The sequence below is a fragment of the Pistacia vera genome, unplaced genomic scaffold (genome assembly GCF_008641045.1).
Source record: "Pistacia vera cultivar Batoury unplaced genomic scaffold, PisVer_v2 Contig206, whole genome shotgun sequence".
Taxonomy (NCBI): domain Eukaryota; kingdom Viridiplantae; phylum Streptophyta; class Magnoliopsida; order Sapindales; family Anacardiaceae; genus Pistacia; species Pistacia vera.
In genome coordinates this window covers 1,429,117-1,452,641 of record NW_022196009.1, presented here as the reverse complement: position 1 = coordinate 1,452,641, position 23,525 = coordinate 1,429,117, and the positions used below count along the sequence as shown (strand labels likewise).

The 23,525-nt window shown below is 34.8% G+C and overlaps 2 protein-coding genes and 1 long non-coding RNA gene across 3 annotated transcripts; all 3 read left to right on the top strand.

Annotated features, from left to right (window-relative positions):
* The first annotated feature begins 2,924 nt into the window (after window positions 1–2,924).
* LOC116129031 (peptidyl-prolyl cis-trans isomerase CYP71) lies at window positions 2,925–11,927 on the top strand. Its single transcript, XM_031414771.1, is given in 14 exon segments — window positions 2,925–3,200; window positions 4,872–4,957; window positions 5,928–6,016; window positions 6,579–6,818; window positions 6,931–7,052; window positions 7,795–7,874; window positions 8,065–8,132; window positions 8,213–8,406; window positions 8,408–8,417; window positions 8,544–8,761; window positions 9,283–9,415; window positions 10,667–10,890; window positions 11,188–11,341; window positions 11,648–11,927. Coding segments are annotated over 14 exon segments (1,857 nt in total). The 5' UTR covers window positions 2,925–3,045; the 3' UTR covers window positions 11,732–11,927.
* A 114-nt stretch (window positions 11,928–12,041) lies between these two features.
* Window positions 12,042–12,824, top strand: LOC116129083. Its single transcript, XR_004127845.1, has 2 exons — window positions 12,042–12,191; window positions 12,498–12,824. It is a non-coding gene; the product is annotated as an uncharacterized LOC116129083 (long non-coding RNA).
* Window positions 12,825–18,623: 5,799 nt separating this feature from the next.
* On the top strand, window positions 18,624–22,319 carry LOC116128969 (histidine-containing phosphotransfer protein 2-like). Its single transcript, XM_031414713.1, has 6 exons — window positions 18,624–18,683; window positions 19,317–19,447; window positions 19,545–19,613; window positions 20,890–20,961; window positions 21,896–21,968; window positions 22,190–22,319. The coding sequence occupies exons 1-6, from the start codon at window positions 18,624–18,626 to the stop codon at window positions 22,235–22,237; spliced, it is 453 nt and encodes a 150-aa protein (XP_031270573.1). The 3' UTR covers window positions 22,238–22,319.
* Window positions 22,320–23,525: the final 1,206 nt, after the last annotated feature.

The following is a 23,525-nucleotide window of genomic DNA, read 5'->3' as shown; positions in this document are numbered from 1 at the left end:
TCGGTTTCGATTCTAGTTCCCAGTTCCAACATTACAGGAACCGGACCCGGACCCTAATAAGGCTGATTCTGGTTCTACCCTTTACCCATGATTACCCTTACCGAAAGGTATGAAAAATGAGCCCTAACCTCCCAGCATATTTGGAGAATTACCAATACTTCCCTTCATTGGCCTTAATTCATAATTCTTCAAACATGAAAGGAGGTTAGGGCTAATTTTTCATACATTTGGGGTGTGAATACCAAAACTAAAACCACAGGGTAGGTGTGGGATAATATCCTATTCATAAGGAATTGAAAATAATTGTTATAAGAAAATGTTTTATACTAATAATTACATTTCTTTGATATAAGATAAATAAAAAAAATACAATATAATAAGTTAAACCAAATAAGAAAAGTAATTAAAATTAATTTTCTCGATCTATTAGGAAAGTTATCCTACATCAATCAAACCCCTTCACACGAATATAACGCATCCTTGAAGTTGGGATTTTTTATGGATAATACTGAGGGGGCATTTGGTTGGGGATAATGTGGGATTACTGAAGTTATGTCATCTTATATTACTTTATTACCACGTTTGGTTGTCAAATAATATAAGATTCTTGTAATCTTCAAATATCAATAGTAATTACTGTTGGTAATATTGGAGGTAATCTGATTACCTCCATTTTCTTAGGTATTCTAAGATTATCAGGGTAATCTTTTTTTTTGTTACAATTCTTTCCCTTATTAATAAAATTTTAGGACAATAATGCCCTTATTTTTAAATTTATTTACATGAATTTGGCTGTTACTATTTCACCCCAATTAATTAACTTTTTGGACAAAATTACCCTTGAATTCAAAACAAATTGTAGCCCACCCAAGCCACCACCCCCATGCACCTGCCGCCACTGCTGTCGGAACGGCGCACGGAAGGCCAAAAATGGCCGTCGTGCGCCATATGGCCATTTCTAGCCAAATATCTGACTGAAAATGGCGAGATCATGCCAAATCTAGCCGTTGACGGCTAAATCTAATTTGGCCATCAAAGGCCAGATCGATGGCAGTTAACGGCCACGTTTGTAGCCATCAACGGCCATCGATCTGGCCGCTGATGGCCAGATCCATCGATTTGGCCGTCAACGGCCAGATCTGTCACATCTGGCAATTTCCTGCCTTCCGTGCGTCGTTAGGTTGCTAGTTGCCTGCAGTGGTTGCCGGCGGGCGACAATGGTTGGGTTGGTGGGGGTACTTTGTTGATTTTCCAAACTTTTATTATGAGGTTGTTTTTGGTAAGTTTTTAAATGCAGAGGGTTATAATAATCAATATTAAAAAATAATATAATAATAATATTTAATTAGATGACTATTCAGTAATTTAAATAATATATCCACCAATTTATTTCTCTCAACCAAACATATTAATATAACATACCTACCAATTAACCAAATACATTTTCCTGAAGATTCCTAGTAATCTTCAAGGTAATCTAACTTTTCAATAATCCAACATTCCCTGGACCAAACGTCCCCTCATTCTTTTATCTCTTTTTTCCATTGTCAGCTAAAAGCGTTGCCTTGTAAATACGTCAATGTCTTTGCCTGAATCGTTATTTCTTGCTCTATTTCAATTTCAACATATTAAACCTCTAGAAAAAAATTAATTCATTTAACAATTTGCTCTGTGTTAATTCCTAATTGCATCTTATTTTTAAAGTATTTAACTTCAATATGTTGATTGTGTTCAATTTATATTTCTTGTTCTTCGACCGTGGTTTCTACTTTATCATGATCTTGTATAAATATTTCAACCACTTGTTCTATAATGCTCAAATCATGAACCGCTTTAGAAATTGCTTTAAGCATTGTTTAAAAAAAAAAATTATCTCCTTCGATAGGTGTACTGTAAACTTCTTGATTAAGTTCCAATTTAAAACTCATAGGTGTGAGATTCTTTAGGGACTCTTGATTTGAGATTGGTTTCGAAATATAAATTGTGACTCTTTTTTTATGAATGCCTTTTTGTAGGGTGCTATGAAAGATAAAGATGGTTGATAAATGATATTCTAGTGGTAAATTTTTTTCTATTAACAATTTTTTTAGTTTAGACCATGTTCTTATGTGCTATTTTCCCGTCGACTTCTATTATACTTCACATCTTTCCATCGATCATAAGCACATGCTTAACTTGCTTTTCTTTTAGAATATTCACAAAGTAATCTTCCACTTTTAACCAATTAACAAAGTTTCCCGTTCAAATTTTTATTGAAATAAAGAAGATCGATATTTATCTTATAATCCTTAGAACTTCGCTTAGAATCTTGTTATAAAAGTTATTCATTGAAGCCCTTTTATTGAAATCAATAATCTATCTCTTTGATGTTGGACAATAAGTTTGGTTCTGCTTTCAATCTAAATTCTTATTGTCACTAGTATCTAGTATATCCAACCTATGAAGTATTAGTTGTAATAGATCTTGAATGGTGTCTTTAACAACTTAATGAAGCATAAATGCAAAAATAATAAAAAGAAAAACTATGGCATAATAAAATAACATGTTTATTAATAAATATATGATAAAAAATTAAATGGCTATCAAACTAGTAAAAATATTTATTTATACTAGTTACAAAGACTAAAAAGCATAAGAAAAACTAATTATAATAAGAAAATGTTTCTACTAATAATTACATTGGTTGACATAAGAAATATAAAAATACTAAAAAAATTAAATAAGAATTCAAATTAAAATAGGATTTTTTAAACTTTTAAGACTTGTAATCTTTTCCAGTCTTTAAGCCCAAAATTGAATTGGGCTAATATTGGTTTGGATACTTAACAAAAAAAAATATTGGCTTGGGCCTCCAGAAGCTGCAATCGTAAACGCTGTAGACACTAGACAGGAATAGCCTTCAGCGTTGCACAGTCCAGACACAAGAAGAACTTGAACGCATTCCGCTCAATTCAAAACTTATATACCTCAAACAGAGTGCTTCGATATTCACTCTCGCATCTGAGTAAATAACCTAGAAATTGCATAGCAACAACGAAAAAAACAATGGAAGAACCTCAAAACGACAATGCAAGCTCGATTGCAGCAGCAGAGGAGGATGCGGAGGCCGTGGTGGGGCCGACACCGGCGCCTAAGGCCCGGGCCAAACGTCCTCTTCAGTTCGAGCAAGCCTATCTCGATTCTCTTCCCTCCGCTAACATGTATGCTTTTTACGGCTGCCTTTGTCATTTAACTGTTTCAGGGTTTAGGGTTTTCTTCAATTCTGTTGTTTTGAATGAGCTTCTTGTTCTTGATTCCATGATGTAGTCTTGCATTAAGTTAATTTTTTTTTTTTTTTTAATTTGTAGTTGAATTAGAGAGTTTGCTTTTGCCGTGTAATTAAAATATCGATTATGACGTTTCGAATGTGAGAGATTTTTGGTCGGAGGCGTATCAATGATCATGTAACATAATTTTTAAATTTTACTGATAATGGTGGTGGTTAGATGGGTAAGAGAAAACATTAACCATAATTTATCGGGCAGCTTATCAGGTCTTCCATCTAAGTCTTTTTCTTAGAATGATTTAGCTTCGTGAAGTACACATTACTATATTAAAACTTGCATTTGATCTGACCCCGTTTTTCATACAACTGTATTCTTTGTTCTTGCTTGATGGGTAAAGGGAGAAATACCGGGCAAGAGTTAAAACCTGACATAAGCTGTTTTTGCACTTTTTTTCTTTTAATTATTCATGGTGTTTTAGTAGCCATGCCTCACATTTGAAGGCCTGATCAGTTTGGTGTTTCCGTCTCCTAAGTACCTTGTGTTGTTTTTATTTATTTATTATTTGTTCTGGGTAGGGTATAAACCTGTCTTTACTACCAAAATCATCTTAGGTATCAAAATAAATAAATAAATAAAAATTAATCATCCTCCTATGGAGCTGCTGCTAACAGAGACTACGTAAAAGACCTAAATTTTATTGTTTAACCCTCAAAGCACAGACCTCATTGAGTTGTAGTGATGCTAATTCTTGAAGCTTTGTGCAACCTTGTGAGCCAATTTCCTTCTGGCACATCTTTGCCAATAGCAAAAGGCAAGGTAAAACTCAAAGAGCAGCACTAAGCCAACTGTCTATCTAGTGTAATGCACACTCTTTTGTGGAAGATGTGACCAAATGCGGTTGTAGTATTTAAGATAGGATCATTATTGTCCACCTCCATATATTGAAACCCTGTTTACATTGCTTCCTGCCAAACATGTGTTGACTTATGTCGTTCTGGCAACTTTTGTGCATCATGCATTACAATTATGTTTTATAATTCACTCAATTATGCTAGATTTGTCTCCAAAGTCCAAACTACATTGTCATGTGAACGAAAGTTGGTGTGGGGATGAGCCTTATGCACTTTTTTCAGGGTTTCTATTGTCATATTCATGTGTTTACTTTAGTTTTTTCTTGTTTACTACATTTATTTTCATTTTCCTTGTATTTTTTCTAATTTCATGAGCTTTCGCTGAAGACTTCATTTCTTTCTCTTCTCTTTTTCTTTTTGGCGTTCGTGAATTGAAGTTGCTTTCTTAAGTGCACTCATGCTCACTTTCCTGGCTATGTTTTTGACTTTCATGAATTTCTACTGGTGATGCCCTCATTTTCCTATTGATAATTGTTCACTTCCTTTTAGATGATGCAACATAATTAAAGTCTAAATTTTTATAGATTGTTTTCTTTTGCATTATTTTGAGATATTTGCAGATATTTGTAGTTCAATGTAATTGCTTGATAGTGCTTTATTATCTTTTCTTCAATTTTGGGCAAGAGTTGTTTATAAATGTGTAAAAAGATGTAAATGTTATAGAAAATGGTTGTTCTTGATCCTTATTTTGCAGGTATGAAAAAAGTTATATGCACCGCGATGTAGTTACACATGTTGCCGTGTCTACTGCAGATTTTTTCATAACTGGGAGTGCTGATGGTAAATTTAAGACAATTCTTCTCTCTTGCAGATATTGCATATGTATTTCAATTCCTCATAGTTTTCATTATTTCTTTTGCATATGCTCTATAGTTATTCAGTTACCAAGTTTTTGATCCGTCACTGGAGAACTCCTTCTACTTGTATCAAGCCAGTGACTTTTGGCAATCTTATGGGGACTGCTTATTCATCTTACTGTTTCCATTTTATTTTTCTTGGCAATAAAAGTGCACTGTTTGTTTCTCTCTCTCTTTTCTTTTGTAGAAACAACTAGGACTTTTAAGCCGTAATTAGCACACTTGTGTAGATTGTTCGAGAACATTGCTGATGGATTGTCTTGTTGGATTGCTAATGAAAAGTGTCATATAGGCGCCTGAATTGGAAAAAGAAAGTAGTTTATATGCTCTTCCTTTCACTAAAATTTCTAGAGGAATGAATTTTTTCGAGTTATTTGGATATCATAACTAGCATCATTCTAATTTTTATGTCTCTATGTTATTTTGTTGATGTGTTTTTGCACCTCAACCATGTGATCTATCTATTTTTTGAGAGTGAAAACCCTATATATTGTGTGCACAACCATGCACCATTAAAATTATTATGTTTGTGTTAATTCATCGAAGTGTTTGCATAACTTTGAGATTGGTAACTTTGCATGGGCAACAAACATTATCTATGTGAAAGCTTCATTAAAAGAATCTATCAATATGAGATCCAAACATAGATAACATGTAGCAAGGTAGGTTGGTGGGTTTTCTATGCCACAAACAGAATCCTGGTAGCGGTTCTAATTACAGATTTTTTTTCACCACCAAATACAAAGTTGCAATTTTTAGGGTGATGTTGATGCTTCTCTATGATAGCAACACTTTTATAGCTGGAATAGTATGTTGTTTTCTCTTTGATTAGATTAAATAGATGAAGAAATTATCTTTTCTATACAATTTACTTATTTTTGTTTCTAAACCAGGGCATTTGAAATTCTGGAAGAAGAAAGCTATTGGCATTGAGTTCGCTAAGCATTTTAGATCGCACCTTGGTCCAATTGAAGGCCTAGCGGTGAGCTCTTCTGCCTTGTATGAATTCACACATACCTTATATGTATACTATTATGCAAACTGATCTTGTGGTTGTGGTGTTCCACTAATTCCTTGGCTGTTGCTTAGATATATGCTTTTAACTCTTTCAATCCAGGGAGAGATAGTAATTGTACTATCATTTCTTATTGTAAGGTGTTGTATTTCTTTGATTGCCTATTCATGACTATCAGTGCTAGTCGTGTGATTTTTTTGTTACAGTGCTTCCATTTGGCATTTAGAAGTGCAAGTCTTAAAGACATTCTATTAGACAAGCTTGGGTTCCATGAGTAATATTTATAAAAAACTTCCGTGTAATTCTATGAATATGAACATTCATGTTCTCATTTATTTAGTTTATTTGCAAAAAGGGTTTTGCGAATGTGGCCCTGGACATCAATTTTCAATTGTGTTCATTCGTGAACAGGTCCTAGTTAATGCAACACATTCAACGGTTTTTCTTCTAGTTCTATTTTCTGCTATTCTCTATGGTCAAATTTTCTTCATTATGGCAGTCACTGACCATGTTTGGTTCAACTATGCAGGTGAGTGTTGATGGCTTGCTTTGCTGTACCATTTCTAGTGATCGTTCTGTGAAAATATATGATGTTGTTAACTATGACATGATGGTCATGATCCGCCTTCCATTTATTCCTGGTGCTGTTGAGTGGGTGTATAAACAAGGGGATGTGAAAGCTAGACTTGCCATCAGTGATAGAAACTCCTCATTTGTGCATGTATATGATGCACGGGCAGATTCAAATGAACCTATCATTTCTAAAGAGGTATTGCACCGCTAAGAAGCTAAACAATTAACTCTTCCCGATTTTTTTTTCTTGTTTTCTTTCCCTAGCTGTGATAATATTCATTAGTCTTGATCAACTCTTTTTTTTTCAGATACACTTTGGGTCGGTAAAAGTAATGAGATACAATACTGTCTTTGACGCTGTGATATCTGCTGATGCTCAGGGGATTATTGAATACTGGAACCCTACTACGCTTCAATTCCCAGAGAGCGAGTATGTGTTTGTATACAATTTTTATTATCATTGCAAGCAATGTTTGCCCTTTATTTTATGTTTTGAATACCACTCATGATTACTTGTCCAATCTGTCACAAGCAAGGGAAGCTTGGGGGTGATTAAGACCCTTGGCCCCAAGGTTGTAGACTTGGTGAACACATAGAAAAGTTGAAAAATTCTGGGTTTCAAATATATATATACACACACATTCTAAATACTATCTCCATGCAATTGTGTTTTGTTTTTACTGCAAGTCATTCTTCTTACATCTTGCTTCATGGATCCTTGCTTATAACAGCTAGTGTCTCAGTAATATTGTTGTATGAGATGTAATTTATGTTGGGGCTTGCCTCTTATATTTGTTAGGCCAGCCCTTTGATCATTTTTGTAAAAAAAAAAAGTCTAATTATAGATCAAGATTTAGTGTTCGTGTAAGGACTATCTGATAATGTTTTAGATCTTCACTATCATAAGCTCTTCTAAGTTTTAGTTCGCATTCTGATGTATTTACTTTATTCCCTTGCTTTAACATTTTCAAGTGTTGCACTTTGGATCCTTCTGATTCTTTTTTACTATCGTTGTCTTGTATATGCTTGATCTGTAACTCCTTTCTATGTGGCTGAAATCCTGCATTGCAGTTTGGAATATAATGTTGGTACTGCTGAAATAGATCATTTAATTGTTAGATGGACCTGATTTTTCTCAGTAAATTAATGACCGTGGATTTTTTATGTGGCAGGGTGAATTTTAGATTGAAAAGTGATACCAATCTCTTCGAAATTGTGAAATGCAGGACAAGTGTTTCTGCTATTGAGGTAATATATATATCTATGCCAGAAGAATGTTTTTATAATGGATTCTATTTCTTTCTGTCTCTGACACCCTAATGAGGAATCTACGATTTTTAATATAAATTGTAATGCTTAATTATTTTATAAGTGTGAAATAGTGAGGCTTGATGGTTATAAAACTTGTTTATGTGAAAAACTATTATCTGGCCTTTCAGGTGACCCAGATGGTAAGCAGTTTTCCATCACGTCGCCTGATCGGAGGATACGTGTGTTTTGGTTCAGAACTGTAACTTAGAAGAGTTTATGAAATCACTTGAGGTATATTGATTTGCTATAAAATTCTAGTAAGAATATTTATCCTTTGAGCCCAATGGGATGGTCAAGTATATTTTTTTTTTATTAGGTGGCCCAAGATCTCCAAGAAGTGACACTCCTTTATATCGACTGGAAGCTATTGATTTTGGAGAAGAATGGCTGTTAGAGGAAATTGAGAAAACAAAGTGCACCGCCACAAATGCAATTTTCGATGAAAGCTCTAATTTCCTTATATATCAACCCTCCTGGGATAAAAGTATAAATATTGCTCCATTTTATTAGATATGGAGATACTTGCTCTCTTTGTTTTGGTTGTCTTAGCATCATTGATCATCTCTTTATTAGTATTATATTTTTATTTCTTTCCTGATATATTTGATAGGTAGTAAATTTACACATGAATAAAGTGGCCCGGATCCTTGGGAAGGTGGAGAACAATGATAGGTTCTTGAGGATTGCCTTGTATCAAGGTGATCGAAGTAGTAAAAAGGTTAGAAAGATCCCAACTGCTGCAGCAAATGCCAACGAGAGCAAAGAGCCTTTGACAGATCCTACTCTCCTGTGTTGTGCTTTCAAGAAGCATCGAATCTATTTATTTAGGTACAAAAGTACTTTGCTAACTTTACTGTTTGCAAAATTGTTTCTGAATTTTGTTATATTTTGTGAGTGTGCTAGTTCAACTAGAGATTGTTACGATTAATCAATTATTTTGCAACATAAACAAAAACCAGAACCATTAAAAGTTTTACATGCTGGACTTTTGTTCTATAGGACACATCAAGGGAGGTCATCTATGGCATTGTCATGGACCTCTATGATTCATTTAATTTGTCATCAATCATCTTACAACTCCAATAATGAAATTTATCTGGTATATGTTACCCGAAAAGGCAATCAAGACTTCCAGTTTTTTAGGAACTATGCACTGAAAGTCTGAAATGGTTGTCAGGTCTAATTTTATTTGAATATTGATGGTGAGATTAGCTTAGTTTACTACCTCTAAATTGTAGTTTGTTCAAAAATTCTCCAGCACATTGAGGGTGTGCTTTTGTTTTTGATGAATTTTTGAAGAATTATTTTTGAATGGCAAGTTTAACCCAAACTCTATATGGTTGCAATAGTCGGAGAGAACCAGAGGAGCCTGAAGACGCAACCAAGGGAAGGGATGTATTTAATGAGAAGCCTCCTCCAGATGAACTTTTGGCCGTGTCAGATATAGGAAATGCAGTCACTACATCTCTTCCTGACAATGTGGTGAGTTTGGTTTTTCTTTATTTATCTTTACGTTTTCAAAATCAAGAAATCCAGACTCAGTTGTAACTGTTATGTACCAATTAAATTAAGGAGTCACTTGGTTTCACAAAATATGCTTTTGTGTGCATGAGCCAAAATTTCTTTTCCTAACATTAAGAAACCATCATAGGAATTCTTTTGAAAACAATTTGGTTTAATTTGTTACTCAAGAGATAAGGGTAAGCAAGTAATCCAAAAGCTCACACAAACAGTAACCTGTTTTGAGAGGAAAAGTTAAGGAACAGAAAAACCAACATGATGCACTCCATGAAGATAATAAATTCTTTTGTGAGTCAAATTGGTGATACCTTACCAACAGATTTACACATGAAGGATTAACAGTTCGATTGCAAGTTCTCCATGTTTTACATTAAATTTTCATTGACCCAAAAGAGAGGTGCTATTCTTCCTCTTTTTCTTCTTTGTTTTCCATTAAATGAACAAATAACTGAATTTAGAAATAAAGGACGCTGTTTGGTAGTGGAAAGGAAGGTTGTTCTGAAAATTCCTTGAGTATATCACCAGCTCTCATAACTTCCCTGTCCCACACACTGGTGAGCTATGGAATAAATTCTAGTAGGTGTCACAAAAGTGGTTAGCAGTGGACTCAAGATTAACGCTTCCTGCAGTACTTGAACCTGGCATGATAAAGAGGAAAGGTTCCCAACTCGACAACCACTGACAAACAACTCACTGTTGTAATATAACTAGGAAGATGTGATGATTAATTTCATCAACCACATTCTTCACATATGTGGATGGAATGATGGAATCCTCAGTACTAACTCTGGCTTCCCCATTTTGCTTTCTGGATCTGAGGCTTCCCATCTTTATTGCTCATTTTGAATCCCTTTCCATACTATCCTTTGCAGACATATCTTAGGCTTTATAAAGTAGCCTTGATAGGTTAGTATTTGTATGTAGCTTATTCTTTCACTCCAACCCTGACACCTTGTATTATATTCCATGTTAACTAGTTCTTAGTATGAAAGCCCTATGACTCAGACGAGTCTTTCCTTGACGGTTAGTTTATTTGTAGATTTAGTCCTGAAAATTACTTGTTGAGTACATGAAGCATAAATCAGTTTTACCGCTGTGTGTATGTTATGATGGGCAGAATGACTCCTCACATTCTTTTTTTTTAAGTGCTATCCTTGGAATATTTGATAGGCTGCTCGTAACTTTTTTGTGATTATTTCTCTGCTTTCCTAGATTTTGCATACAACAATGGGTGACATTCACATGAAACTTTACCCAGAAGAATGCCCAAAAACTGTGGAGAACTTTACAACACACTGCCGAAATGGCTATTATGATAATCTCATTTTTCACCGTGTCATTAAAGGCTTCATGGTTCAGACTGGAGATCCTTTGGGAGATGGCACTGGTGGGCAATCTATCTGGGGAAGGGAATTTGAAGATGAGTTTCACAAAAGGTAATAATTGTTATATATTAGCATGATGAAGCACCACATTTTTTGCACTGATTTTACATAATACTTCTGTCAATATCTTTGTTTCAAAGTTTTTTTTTAACCTACATGACAAGCAAAGGTTACAAGAAAAAAATTTTGTTTCTAATTTACAGCTCAACTACTGACATACTACTTCTTACTGGTTACCATGTCTTATCATGTCAGTCGTATTTCTGTTATTATTTGCTGGATATTGTCATTTAATATGTTGTCTTTATGTTCAATGACTAAGTATATGAAATACTTGTGTATCTGCAGCTTACGACATGATAGACCTTTCACAGTTTCAATGGCAAATGCGGGGCCAAATACAAATGGCTCTCAGTTCTTTATTACCACTGTAGCTACTCCGTGGCTGGACAATAAGCACACTGTTTTTGGTAGAGTTATAAAGGGCATGGATGTTGTACAGGTATTATTTTTTTACTTAAGACTTGCCCGACGGTTATTTAATGTCTGTTTCACAGATTGGCACTATCGGGCCATGTATGTTCAAACTTTTGAAAATTATCTGGTAACCTTCTTATCAAAACTAAACTGAAGAGAGATTTTTTGCTGTTAAATTTGGGGTTTGCCCAACAATATGTTTGGTAATGGGCCTGCAAGTTGAGAAATGGCAGGCAGGGTCGCCCCTACATGATATATTGTTGTCCGTTGTATATATCTCTTCATATATCACAGAATAACCAACATTTGAGATTCTTTTTACTGTTGTCAGGCTATTGAGAAAGTGAAGACAGACAAGGCAGACAAGCCATATCAAGATGTAAAGATCCTAAACGTGACTGTCCCCAAGTCATAGGCGTTGTTTTCCATTGAGTGTACAATCTGTGTATACATGGTTGGAGGTCCACATTAACAATTATTGGCTGCCAAAACAAAAACATATTTCAGGAAGTCTTTTGTTTGTTTTCTCAACCACTGTTCCATGCAGTGTTTCAGACTACAATCATGAGTCCATTATTTGAGAAGATTAAAAGTGTTGGCGTAGACATCCTGTTCGANATCATGTCAGTCGTATTTCTGTTATTATTTGCTGGATATTGTCATTTAATATGTTGTCTTTATGTTCAATGGCTAAGTATATGAAATACTTGTGTATCTGCAGCTTACGACATGATAGACCTTTCACAGTTTCAATGGCAAATGCGGGGCCAAATACAAATGGCTCTCAGTTCTTTATTACCACTGTAGCTACTCCGTGGCTGGACAATAAGCACACTGTTTTTGGTAGAGTTATAAAGGGCATGGATGTTGTACAGGTATTATTTTTTTACTTAAGACTTGCCCGACGGTTATTTAATGTCTGTTTCACAGATTGGCACTATCGGGCCATGTATGTTCAAACTTTTGAAAATTATCTGGTAACCTTCTTATCAAAACTAAACTGAAGAGAGATTTTTTGCTGTTAAATTTGGGGTTTGCCCAACAATATGTTTGGTAATGGGCCTGCAAGTTGAGAAATGGCAGGCAGGGTCGCCCCTACATGATATATTGTTGTCCGTTGTATATATCTCTTCATATATCACAGAATAACCAACATTTGAGATTCTTTTTACTGTTGTCAGGCTATTGAGAAAGTGAAGACAGACAAGGCAGACAAGCCATATCAAGATGTAAAGATCCTAAACGTGACTGTCCCCAAGTCATAGGCGTTGTTTTCCATTGAGTGTACAATCTGTGTATACATGGTTGGAGGTCCACATTAACAATTATTGGCTGCCAAAACAAAAACATATTTCAGGAAGTCTTTTGTTTGTTTTCTCAACCACTGTTCCATGCAGTGTTTCAGACTACAATCATGAGTCCATTATTTGAGAAGATTAAAAGTGTTGGCGTAGACATCCTGTTCGAGCTTCAAGGAAGAAAGACCGGAAAAAAAAAAAAAAAAAAAAGATAGGAAAATGCAGTGGGTGATTTCAAGATCATTGAGACCCTACCCTAGAGGGATAAATTTCCAAACATAGTTCAGGAAGAAATCTTAACAATAGTTTATTTACTGTTAACTCATTTTGTAGAAATCTCAACAGTAGTTCTTCTACTTCTACTGTTCTTGACTAATTTTGTTGCTTGAGTTGAGAAGTATGTTGTGTTCAATTCAAGTGATGCTGCTGGTTTTTCTTGTATTTTTAACTATTTTATCAAGTGCAATTTTTGGTAAGTACAATGTTTTGAATTTAGAGAAAGAAAAATATTTGGAGCAATCTGTCTGTTTAGGAATCCTGAGTCTCAGATTGTAGAAGCCAAATTAAATTTTCTAACCCAAGATGTCCTCGTCTCTGGAAAGAAAATGACAATTTCGTCCCTGAGATTTGCTGTAACAAACTTATTAAAGTTTTAGTCTCAGTAACATTTTTGTCCTGTTTGCTAATGACAAAGACGAGAACATTATTGACATTGACACTCGACACGACAGTAGACTTGGTAAAACGAGTCTGGACCCGCGGGTCAGCTCGTACTGGGTAAAAAATATAGGGTACGGGTCTAATTTATTAAACCCAATTTTGGAGACCCGTATCCGTACTCGGCCCAATTATACACGATTTATACCGGTGAACCCGCGGGCACCCGTATTTGCACTAATGAATTTGAATCCTTAACCCTTTTGCATCTCATCTCTTAGACTCAAAATAACTCAAATCTCTCTTGCGATCCTGCCTCTCAATCTCTCATCAGTCTTCTTCGTGCCTGAAGTTCAACTCCCTGTCTCGGTGTCTCCCTCTTCGATTAATCGTTAGTTCAAGGTTCTGCCTCCCAATCTACCTCGATTAATTGAATAAGTCGAGACTCGGCGAGTGAGGAAGTTTCTGAAGCTGAGGCCGCGGGATCTCTGGAGTGTTTCCACGAGGGTTTTGAGGCTACTGAGATGTTGAGAAAGAGTTGAAAGGTTTGGGTCTTTGGAAAGGATGGTGTCGGACTCGGTCTGGAGCTCGAGGAGAGCTTTAATGGCAGAAGAATTGAAGTCGTTTAAACTAGAAGAGGGGTGGGCTTGGAGGTCGTGAGAGGCTTGTTTGAGAGCTTCTAGGACGTTGAGAACTGCAGGGGGTTCTGGGTCTGCCATGGAAGATAAAGAAGAAGAGGGGAAGTTTTGGAGAGTTAAAGAGTTTGGATTTGATTTTAACTAGTGAGAAAAGAGGAGGCAACGACTGGTCAGTGAGTCGTCGTCGTCTTTGTTTTTGTCTGTAATTTGTATCCAACCACCGACTTCCACCTTCCTCTTCTGCATGTTAATCTTTATTCTTTAATTATATATACAAGTACAATTCCATTTGGTATCATGATATTCCTTGAATAGGTTCTGCCTCCCAATCTACATCGACAAATGGGAGCATTGATAAAAATCTCAATTCAAGGTCAAGTTCAGATGTTCCAACACCACCTATAAACACTGTTGTGGGAGGAAAAGCTTCTCTTCAGCCAAAACGTACACCCGTCTCTGAGAAGGAGATAGAGGCCATTCTGGTGAGAAAAATATCCTTTACCATATACAATAGTGGAACTAACTGTACCATTAAAGGTTAAGATTTTTGACAAGGAGTTATGTCGAGTCATGCTTCGAAACAATCTACATTCTCTAAGCTTCTACTTGGATCTACCTAGTTGAACTATAAACAATACAATTTTACAATGTTCACTACTTTACTGGGAACAATGAGATCTCACCAATGAGCTTTTCAGGGTCAAGGGGGGAAGCACCAGACGGGGTTCGATATTGTTTCTGTGCATAGTAGTTTAGACTTTAGATTCATTGTAGTGTCAATTTGAAAACTTCAAGGCGATTACGAAATATTATGCAAGGGGTGACTCATAGAACAGAGTAAAAAAATAAAAATTGGTTTGGCATTTTAAGCCAGTAAATTTTCTGTATGCTGATTTTAGCTTCTTGTTTCTGATGCAGTTGGGAGGTTGCTTCTGATCTTAGGATTGGTATGCTGTATTGAGGAAATGCAATCTGCAATAAAAAACTTCTAAGGGAATCTTTAGCATTTTCATATTTGCATGTGAAGAAGTTGTAATCTCTTTTATTCCTTTAAATTTAATCATCAATTTTCCTGATTTGAGTAGTTGATTTAGGAGGTGTAAATGTAAAAAATTAAAACTGCAGGAATTTTGGGGATGTAACTGTCATAATTGAAAACTATTATGGGTGAAATAAAAACCAAAATCTGGAGAGAGAAAAAACGAGTCCACCCGCGGGTCCATCCATACCCGTATAGGGTAGAGCACGGGTCCAATATTTTGGACCCGTATAAGGACCCGTACCCGTTTGACCCGGACCGTACCCAACCCACCCACCCGTTTTGCCATGTCTACACGACAGGGACAAAAATGTTACTAAAAAACTCCACGAAGCTAAAGTGCGTTTGAGTTAAACCTTAGGAACGAAATTGTAATCATCCCTCTACCTCGTATTATCGCTGCAGCGTGCAGTCTCTTTCGGTTTTATCAAAATTGTTCTAGAATTGTCTTAATCTGCGTTCTTATTCATAACAAAACAAAATTGTAATCATCCCTCTACCTCGTATTATCGCTGCAGCGTGCAGTCTCTTTCGGTTTTATCAAAATTGTTCTAGAATTGTCTTAATCTGCGTTCTTATTCATAACAAAACAAAATTGTAATCATCCCTCTACCTCGTATTATCGCTGCAGCGTGCAGTCTCTTTCGGTTTTATCAAAATTGTTCTAGAATTGTCTTAATCTGCGTTCTTATTCATAACAAAACAAAATTGTAATCATCCCTCTGCCTCGTATTCTCGCTGCAGCGTGCAGTCTCTTTCGGTTTTATCAAAATTGTTCTAGAATTGTCTTAATCTGCGTTCTTATTCATAACAAACTTTATAAACTCCTTAATCGCGTTTGGTTAGAGATAATGTGAGATTATTGGAGTTATGTCATCTTATATTACTTGATTACCATATTTGGTTGTCAAGTAATATAAGATTCTGGTAATTTTCAAATACCAATAATAGTTACTGTTGTTAATATTAGAGGTAATCTGATTACCTCGATGACGGATCTGGTCGTCGACGGTCATATCTATCACGTTTGGCCATTTTCGGTCAGATTTCTGGCCGAAAATGGTCATATGGTGCACGAAGGCCATTTTTTGCCTTCCGTGCGCCGTTAGGTTGCTGGCGGCCAGCAGTGGCTGGATTGGTAGAGGTGCTTTGTTAATTTTCCAAACTTTTATTATGGAGTTGTTTTTGTCTTTATTTTAAAACCCGGACCGACTGGTCTGACCGGTTCGACCGGGAGTCGTCTTTTACTTCGGTTCAGGTTTACATAAAACCGGGAATGTCAATAAATCTGTTTTGGACCGGTAATGGACCGACGAAACAATACAAAACCGTCGAACCGACCGGTCCGGGGCTTAAAACGGTTCGTCTAATTCAAAAAAATTCATATTCCTAAACTAATTTCAGCACCGTTTTATTATCTTCCATTTTCATCTTCAACTGTAAAAAAGAAGTAAGGGGAGGGGAAGGGAAGGGAAGGGAAGGAAGAAGAAAGAGAAGAGGAGACACGAGAAAGAGTAAGGAAGAAGATTAGAAGAAAGAAAAGAGGAGATGAAGAGAAAGAGAAGGAAGAAGAAAGTGAAGAAAAATTACAGTAGAGGAAGAAGAAAGAAGAAGAAAGTGACGGGGAGTGATGGGGAAGAGAGACAGAAAAAAGGAAAAAGAAAGAAATTGGTGGAGAGTGATGGCGTGATGGGGGAGAGAGAGAAAAGTGAAAGATGGATGTGAAAGGGAGAGAGAAAAAATATTTAATAATAAAACTTGAGGGTGTATTTACTTTATTTTAAACTTACAGGGGTTTATATAACTTTTAGGGATATATTTGCTGGTTTTCAAACTTATAACAATTAATGGAATTGTTTAAAGATGAGACTGTTACATACCGGTCAGACCGACCGGTCCAATTGGTTGGATCGGTCAACCCGCGAATCGGCCCTTTAACCAGGTCAACGAGCGGTCCGATTTTTAAAACAATGGTTTTTACTAAGTTTTTAAATGCAGAGGGCTATAACAATCCAAATAATAATCAATATTAAAAAAAATATAATAATAATATTTAATTAGAAGACAATTCAATAATTTAAATAACATACCTACCAATTTATTCCTCCCAACCAAACATATTAATATAATATACCCACCAATTAATCAAACACATTTTTCTAAAGATTCTCAGTAATTTTCAAAGTAATCTAACATTTCAGTAATCTAACATTCTCAGTAATTTAACATTCCCTAAACCAAACGCCCTCTCATAGTTATCTTGAGAAGAATAGTATAAAATATAAATACAAAAAAGGGAAATTTTCTTTGGAATTCAGTTAAAGTATTAATGTTGATTATAAATTCACTTAAAACGAGTTTTATTCCGGAAATGAACATAAACTCTTTTAGAAACTAATTAAACCATCTTAAATTTTATATATTGTTTAGAATTTCCCATATAAAGAAAGCCATTAATGAAAACCTATATGTGGAAGCCACCAAAATCCCAACTAGTTCCAAATTTTAACCAATTTGTTTGGCTAAAGATTGCCTAATATACCTTATCTCACTGAAGATTCAAGAATTCTGAAATTTCAACCTGTTCTTAAATTTTCAGAGTTTTATGTTTAATTCATTACCAAGACCAAGAGAAATATACATTTATCTTTATTGAATGATGCAATAAGTAATCCATTTCAGCTCCGCGATAGAATTTGTCATGGTACTAGGATGATCTCAATTATTTTTCTAATTTCTAAAGATAAAGTCTAATAACGATATTGAATTAATATTAGATGATTAGATAGATATACCAGCAAAAGAATAATTCAAATGGTTGGTAATGAGGTAACGTTACACAGTGATGGAGCCAGCAATTTGTTTCAGTGGAGGCAAATTAAAAATTAAACGTAAATTCTATAAATTAAAAAACTTGAGGCACTGATTAATATTTCTACTTTGAATAGATGAAGAATTTAATCATTAGAGAAAATATAATATTGAAATTATAAAATATAGTGGTTGTTTTATTGATTTAATCATAAGTGAGAGAAGAAAAATCTGAAGCTTGAAGTATATCAAAAATTGACGAAAAAGAATCAAAATATGGAAAAATTAGAGTAACCCAAAGACTTAACTCTTTTGTAGAAGAAAGTACAAAATTGAATTAAATTTTTCAATGGAAGGGGGCATAAGCCCCCACTTCAGCCCTTGGTGTCTCCGTCCCTGACGTTACACACCATTGTCCCTAAAGAGGTAACATAATGAATTTAACAGTAAAGATTGAAAAATAATTGGGGCCCAGCAGAGTCAAGTCAAGTCTCCAAAAATAAAAGCGCGTGGCATAACAATGCGCGTGTAACAGATTGATGCAAGTGGTTACAGTCCTACCTGTCTGAGTAATAATGTTACTATGTATAGCTTCTACTGCCAAATGAAGACCAAAGTGCCAGTTTAGAAAATCATCATCTCTCACTCTTTAACGCTCAAACTTCTTCTACATAATGACAAAATTTTCATATGCTTTGTTTTTATTCTCTGCCTGCCCATCAGTTACTTATCATTCTCACTGCCACTTTGCTTTATAAACAGTTCCTCCATTCTTCATTTCTTCATCTCTAACTCTCGCTCTCTCTTTTTCATTTGTGTTCATTTCATCATACCTTTCTGTTCTTCCCTATTTCAACCAACAAAATGGTGGGAACTAGCCTTGAACAACAGCTTAGGAACTTCCTTCGTTCCATGCATGACCAGGTGGTCATCACCTTCATCCTTATACACCACCTCTTCTTTATCATCTCTCTACGTTTATCTTTTTCTTATAAGATTTTGATTGTTTTGCGGTCTTTGCAATCTTCTTTTTTTTCTTTTTTCTAATGGATTTCTCATTTTGGGTTTATGCTTAATCATGTTTAAAAAGGTTATATATTTATTATGATACGTGGTATACATCTATGTGAGAAAGACAAACAGTTGTACAGTGGCTTGCTCTTTTACTTGTTTTGATGAATTTTGTTGTTGAAGATTGCATTAATGCATGTTCATTTTATGAGGGAATCACACTTGTAATTCAACTTATATATGCTTCCTATCACTGTATTAGTTTCATGGTTTAATTTCTCTGGATTCTGCTCTGTTTGGTTGTTTTGTTAGTTGTCTTGAGTGTTAAGAAAACACCATAAAATCAACTCAGTTAAATCCTGTTTAATAATAATTTATTAACACTATGAAAGTATGTGAATAATTTTATGTAGCTTTCGTTTCTCTATATCAGGAACTCGAAAATATGTGCAATATAAACATGATATATTGAGGATAAATTTAAAAGCATTCTTTCCATATAATGTTATTGGATTTTTATTCTGATTGAGTTCCTGTTACTTGCAGGGTATTCTGGATCATAATTTTGAGAATGTTAGGAGATTACAGACTCAAGGGAATCCTCAGTTTCTTACCGAAGTGATCACTATGTTCATCAATGATGCTGATGTTTCCATGGCAGAAACAACCAGGCTCATGTACTTTTAAAATTTCGTTTTGGTGTCTTAATTCAGTTTAAAGTAAATATTTCTGCTGATTTTCTCATAATGATTACTGTATTTCATCTATGATCAGGAATGAACCTGAACTGGACTATGAAACTTTAACTAGCTACCTTCATCAACTAAGGGGAAGTAGCGCGAGGTAATAATTTCAAATTACTATCTGAATGATCGAAGTTTTATGAGAATCTGATGGCTACTATGTCCTGTTTGCATACTATTGATTGAGAAATTTCTAGTCTATCTATATATGCATGGCATTTGATGCATATCCGAAATGATCGGAAGCATTCAATGATAAGAATTCTTGGTTGTGTTTGCACGGCATGTGCTAAAGGTTTCTAAACATGTGGAAACACCTATTAATTAGCTGAGGAAAAATCTCTTATTTTGTAGGCATTTGCATGAATGAATTACTACTAAGTACATGTGATATTATGTACGTAACGACAATATAGCGATCGATCTAAATTTTGTCAGATATATGTATTGATATGCACGCAGTGGATGTAGCGCGTGGTATACATTCACAAAATGTTGGAAGCACGCGTTGGATGTTGCGCGTGGTATACATTCACAAAATGTTGGAAGCACGCGTTGGATGTTGCGTGTGGTATACATTCACAAAATGTTGGAAGCACGCGTTGGATGTTGCGCGTGGTATACATTCACAAAATGTTGGAAGCACGCGTTGGATGTTGCACGTGGTATACATTCACACAATATCGGAAGCAATAATAACTAGTGCTCTTTAAATACTGGATCAAATCTTTTTACTTTTAATTGATCTTGGAACTTAATTATCACAACTACTTTCAATCAGCTGCTCAAAATCTTGGGTTGTTTTGGCTCTATCCAGGCAGTATTCAATGAATTGAGTTATTAAAGATATAATCACATCTTAGCAAGTAAATGTTTGATGCTTTTTTCAGTGTAGATTGTCCTTATGATGCTTTCAATATGATTTTTTCACTCCTAACAATGTTTCAGAAATGATATGTATGTACTTCGTTCTTAATATTGGTTGGTTGCTAATACTTGATGCCAACTCTTTCTTGTGGCTTAAGTAAGTTGCAATTCCATGTCGACACAATGTGGACGTCACAAAGCGATTTGTTCAATATAATTTCTCTTATGTCCTAAAAGTGCTCAGCATGAATACATATACAAGTTGCAACATAAAACATTGTTGAAGCTAGTAAAGCACATTCTCTATATAGAAATTAATCTCAAATTGATTCATTATAACCAATGATATGATTTCCATTTAATTTTGATGCTTTAATAATTAGATGTATATATCTAGTTTGGGTACTCTGCCGTTTTGCTTGCCTAGTGGATTCTTCACTGTTTAATTCCATTATTCTACCAATTGCACATTGAATCTCCTTACATAATTTCTCCATTTGAAACTACAGCATTGGTGGCTGCCGGATGGCTGTTGCTTGTCGTGATGTTCGACAAGCTATTGATGCCAGGGACAAGGCAAGGTAAGAAGTGCCCTTTTCTAATGAGCAAGCTTCTTCACATTAGATTAACATGTGTTTGGCTCTCTCGTGTATGTACATTTGTGTGTGTTTGTGGTGTTTATCATTTTTATTTGCATCATTTGCTTTCTCTTTCACCTTTTGTTTAGTTAAACTTGTTCACTCATCGTTGTATTGCAAATAATGTCTTGGCTGGTGGTGGGTCTATTTCATGCATAGCAGTCTATACCTTTCCATGAAACCAAAATTCATTTAGCTTTTCAAAGTTCTTACTAGAAGATCCATTCTTTCACCCCAGATTTAGGCAAAGAAAAGTAGCTCTGTTATGATAATCATGCATGCTCATTCTATTTTCAGTTTAATCTTTCTTTTAGTAAACATCGATCATTGGCATGATATAGTAGATATACTTATTCGAGAAATGCCACTATGCTCATGATAATTTATATAGGTTTGCATATTGAAGGACCTGATCAGTGACATGAAATAATAAAGTGGGCATCCTTACATTTTAGTGATATTAACTAGGCGCCTGAATTCCCATCCTCTCTAAAGTGTTATCATATGTATACCATACATTGTCTTAGTTTACAACTTTAGCTTTTACTTGTCTTATTTGGAAATACACATGCTAGTGTCAAATTTTCTATTCGATATATTTATCACATCATTCGAGGGGCCTTTTCCTCGGCGAAAGCAAGACATCAACTTGAGAAAACATACCATTTTATATTTCTTTCATCTTTTAACCTGACCATTTATGCACATCTTTATAGTGGTAACTAAAGGCTTTTATCTTGATTTTATGTTGTAGTTGTTAGTGTTTTTCCTTTAATTTTCCTTATCTTGTTAAACTTGATTGTTCTATGTTGAGGTAATTTGCACTTATTCTTTCTCTGATATTTTTTCCTCATAAATGTTGTGTGTATGCTGTTAGGTGCCTAGAAACTTTTGAGCGGGTTAAACAAGAGTACCAGACTCTCCGCAGCAGCTTTAATAATATTTTGCAGGTAATGTGCTTCTATCCTTCTCTTGGTATAAACATGGAGGATCCATCTAATCATTTGTTTTTCGCCTTCTGGATAATCATCCTCCATTGCAATCTTTGTAGAACTTAACAATAGTTTAAATTAGCAAATACACATGTTTGACTACTTTCGCCAGATGAATATCATAGAACTTTAATCCATATTTCGCTTAGTCTTACAATTTCTTTTTTCAATTAATACAGCTAGAGAGATCAATCTTGGCATATGAGAATCGCAGGCGCCGTGGATAGAGGGCTGCTTGAAAGGACATGCCTACTTATATAGGTCATGGTTATCTAAATAAATTAAGTTCGCTAGAACAGAACATGGAATTTGTTTGAGGATATTTCTTTTGGTACTTTGGTTGATTTGTTTTATGTTTGTGACTGAACATCATTACTGCTTTTGTTATGCAGTGTGTTTGAATTGAACCTATAAATCTTGTTGTTTAATGCATGTCTCCTTCACTAGGAGGAATTTGAAGTAGTTGATGTTTTATCTTATAAAATCTAAAGTAATTTAGAATTGTTTGATGAGAACATAAGGTGAGATCACTGAGATCTTACCTAGTTTATCTCAAACTAACTAAAATGTGAAGCTATTTTGGTTTACGATTCGCTATAGTATTTAAAAAACTTGTTTTTAAATATCTTTTTTGATTTTATTTATAAATATGAAAGTAAATTATTTTTTTTTTGTATTGAAAGCTTGAAAATGCGTTTCATAGTGTATCTAAATTTTTTTTTTGAAAATAAAGAGTAATTTTTTTATATTATTTTAAAAAATGTTTGAATTGTAAATTATAGTGATTTCACCTTATGATCTCATCTTTTACTTGAGTTATATCATGTAAGTATACTAATTTAGAAGTTTTGGATGAGAAAACAAGGTGATATCAATAAAATTTAGAAGAATGTTTGGAGAAGTAGACTGAAGAAGGTTTTTACATTTCTTTTTTGTTTTTTCAAAAACGTAGTATTAAAAAAACATATTATCTTTTGGAAAATGAATTTTGTGTTCTCAAGCATGGATATTTTGTTTTAAGATATGAACTATATATTTGGTGGTTGTGCTCTGACATACATGACGTGTATGGACAACATGCCGTTTATGAGTCATAAAAAATGATGACTTTCGTTCAGTGATAATTATAGAGGACGACAAATCGTTCTTAGTTATATCTTGATGGAAACTACATGTCTGTAGCAAAATCCGTATTTGGACTCCTGACCGGTCCAATAGCAAGAGGCTATGTGCTAAATGCCCAACTCTGATTGGCCCAATAGTAAAAGGCTCTATGCTAAGGCCCAGCTCTAGTTGACCCAATAATAGNAATTTCGTCCCTGAGATTTGCTGTAACACAATAGTCTTATAAAACTTATTAAAGTTTTAGTCTCAGTAACATTTTTGTCCTGTTTGCTAATGACAGAGACGAGAACATTGTTGACATTGACACTCAACACGACAGGGACAAAAATGTTACTTAAAAATTCCACGAAGCTGAAGTGCCTTTAAGTTAAACCTTAGGAACGAAATTGT

Excerpts from the sequence above, each read along its gene's own strand:
- LOC116128969 (XM_031414713.1), top strand. The coding sequence starts at position 18,624 with ATGGTGGGAACTAGCCTTGAACAACAGCTTAGGAACTTCCTTCGTTCC. Across the intron at positions 18,684-19,316 it reads TTCGTTCCATGCATGACCAG|GGTATTCTGGATCATAATTT; the intron begins GTGGTCATCACC and ends TGTTACTTGCAG. Across the intron at positions 19,448-19,544 it reads GCAGAAACAACCAGGCTCAT|GAATGAACCTGAACTGGACT; the intron begins GTACTTTTAAAA and ends ATCTATGATCAG.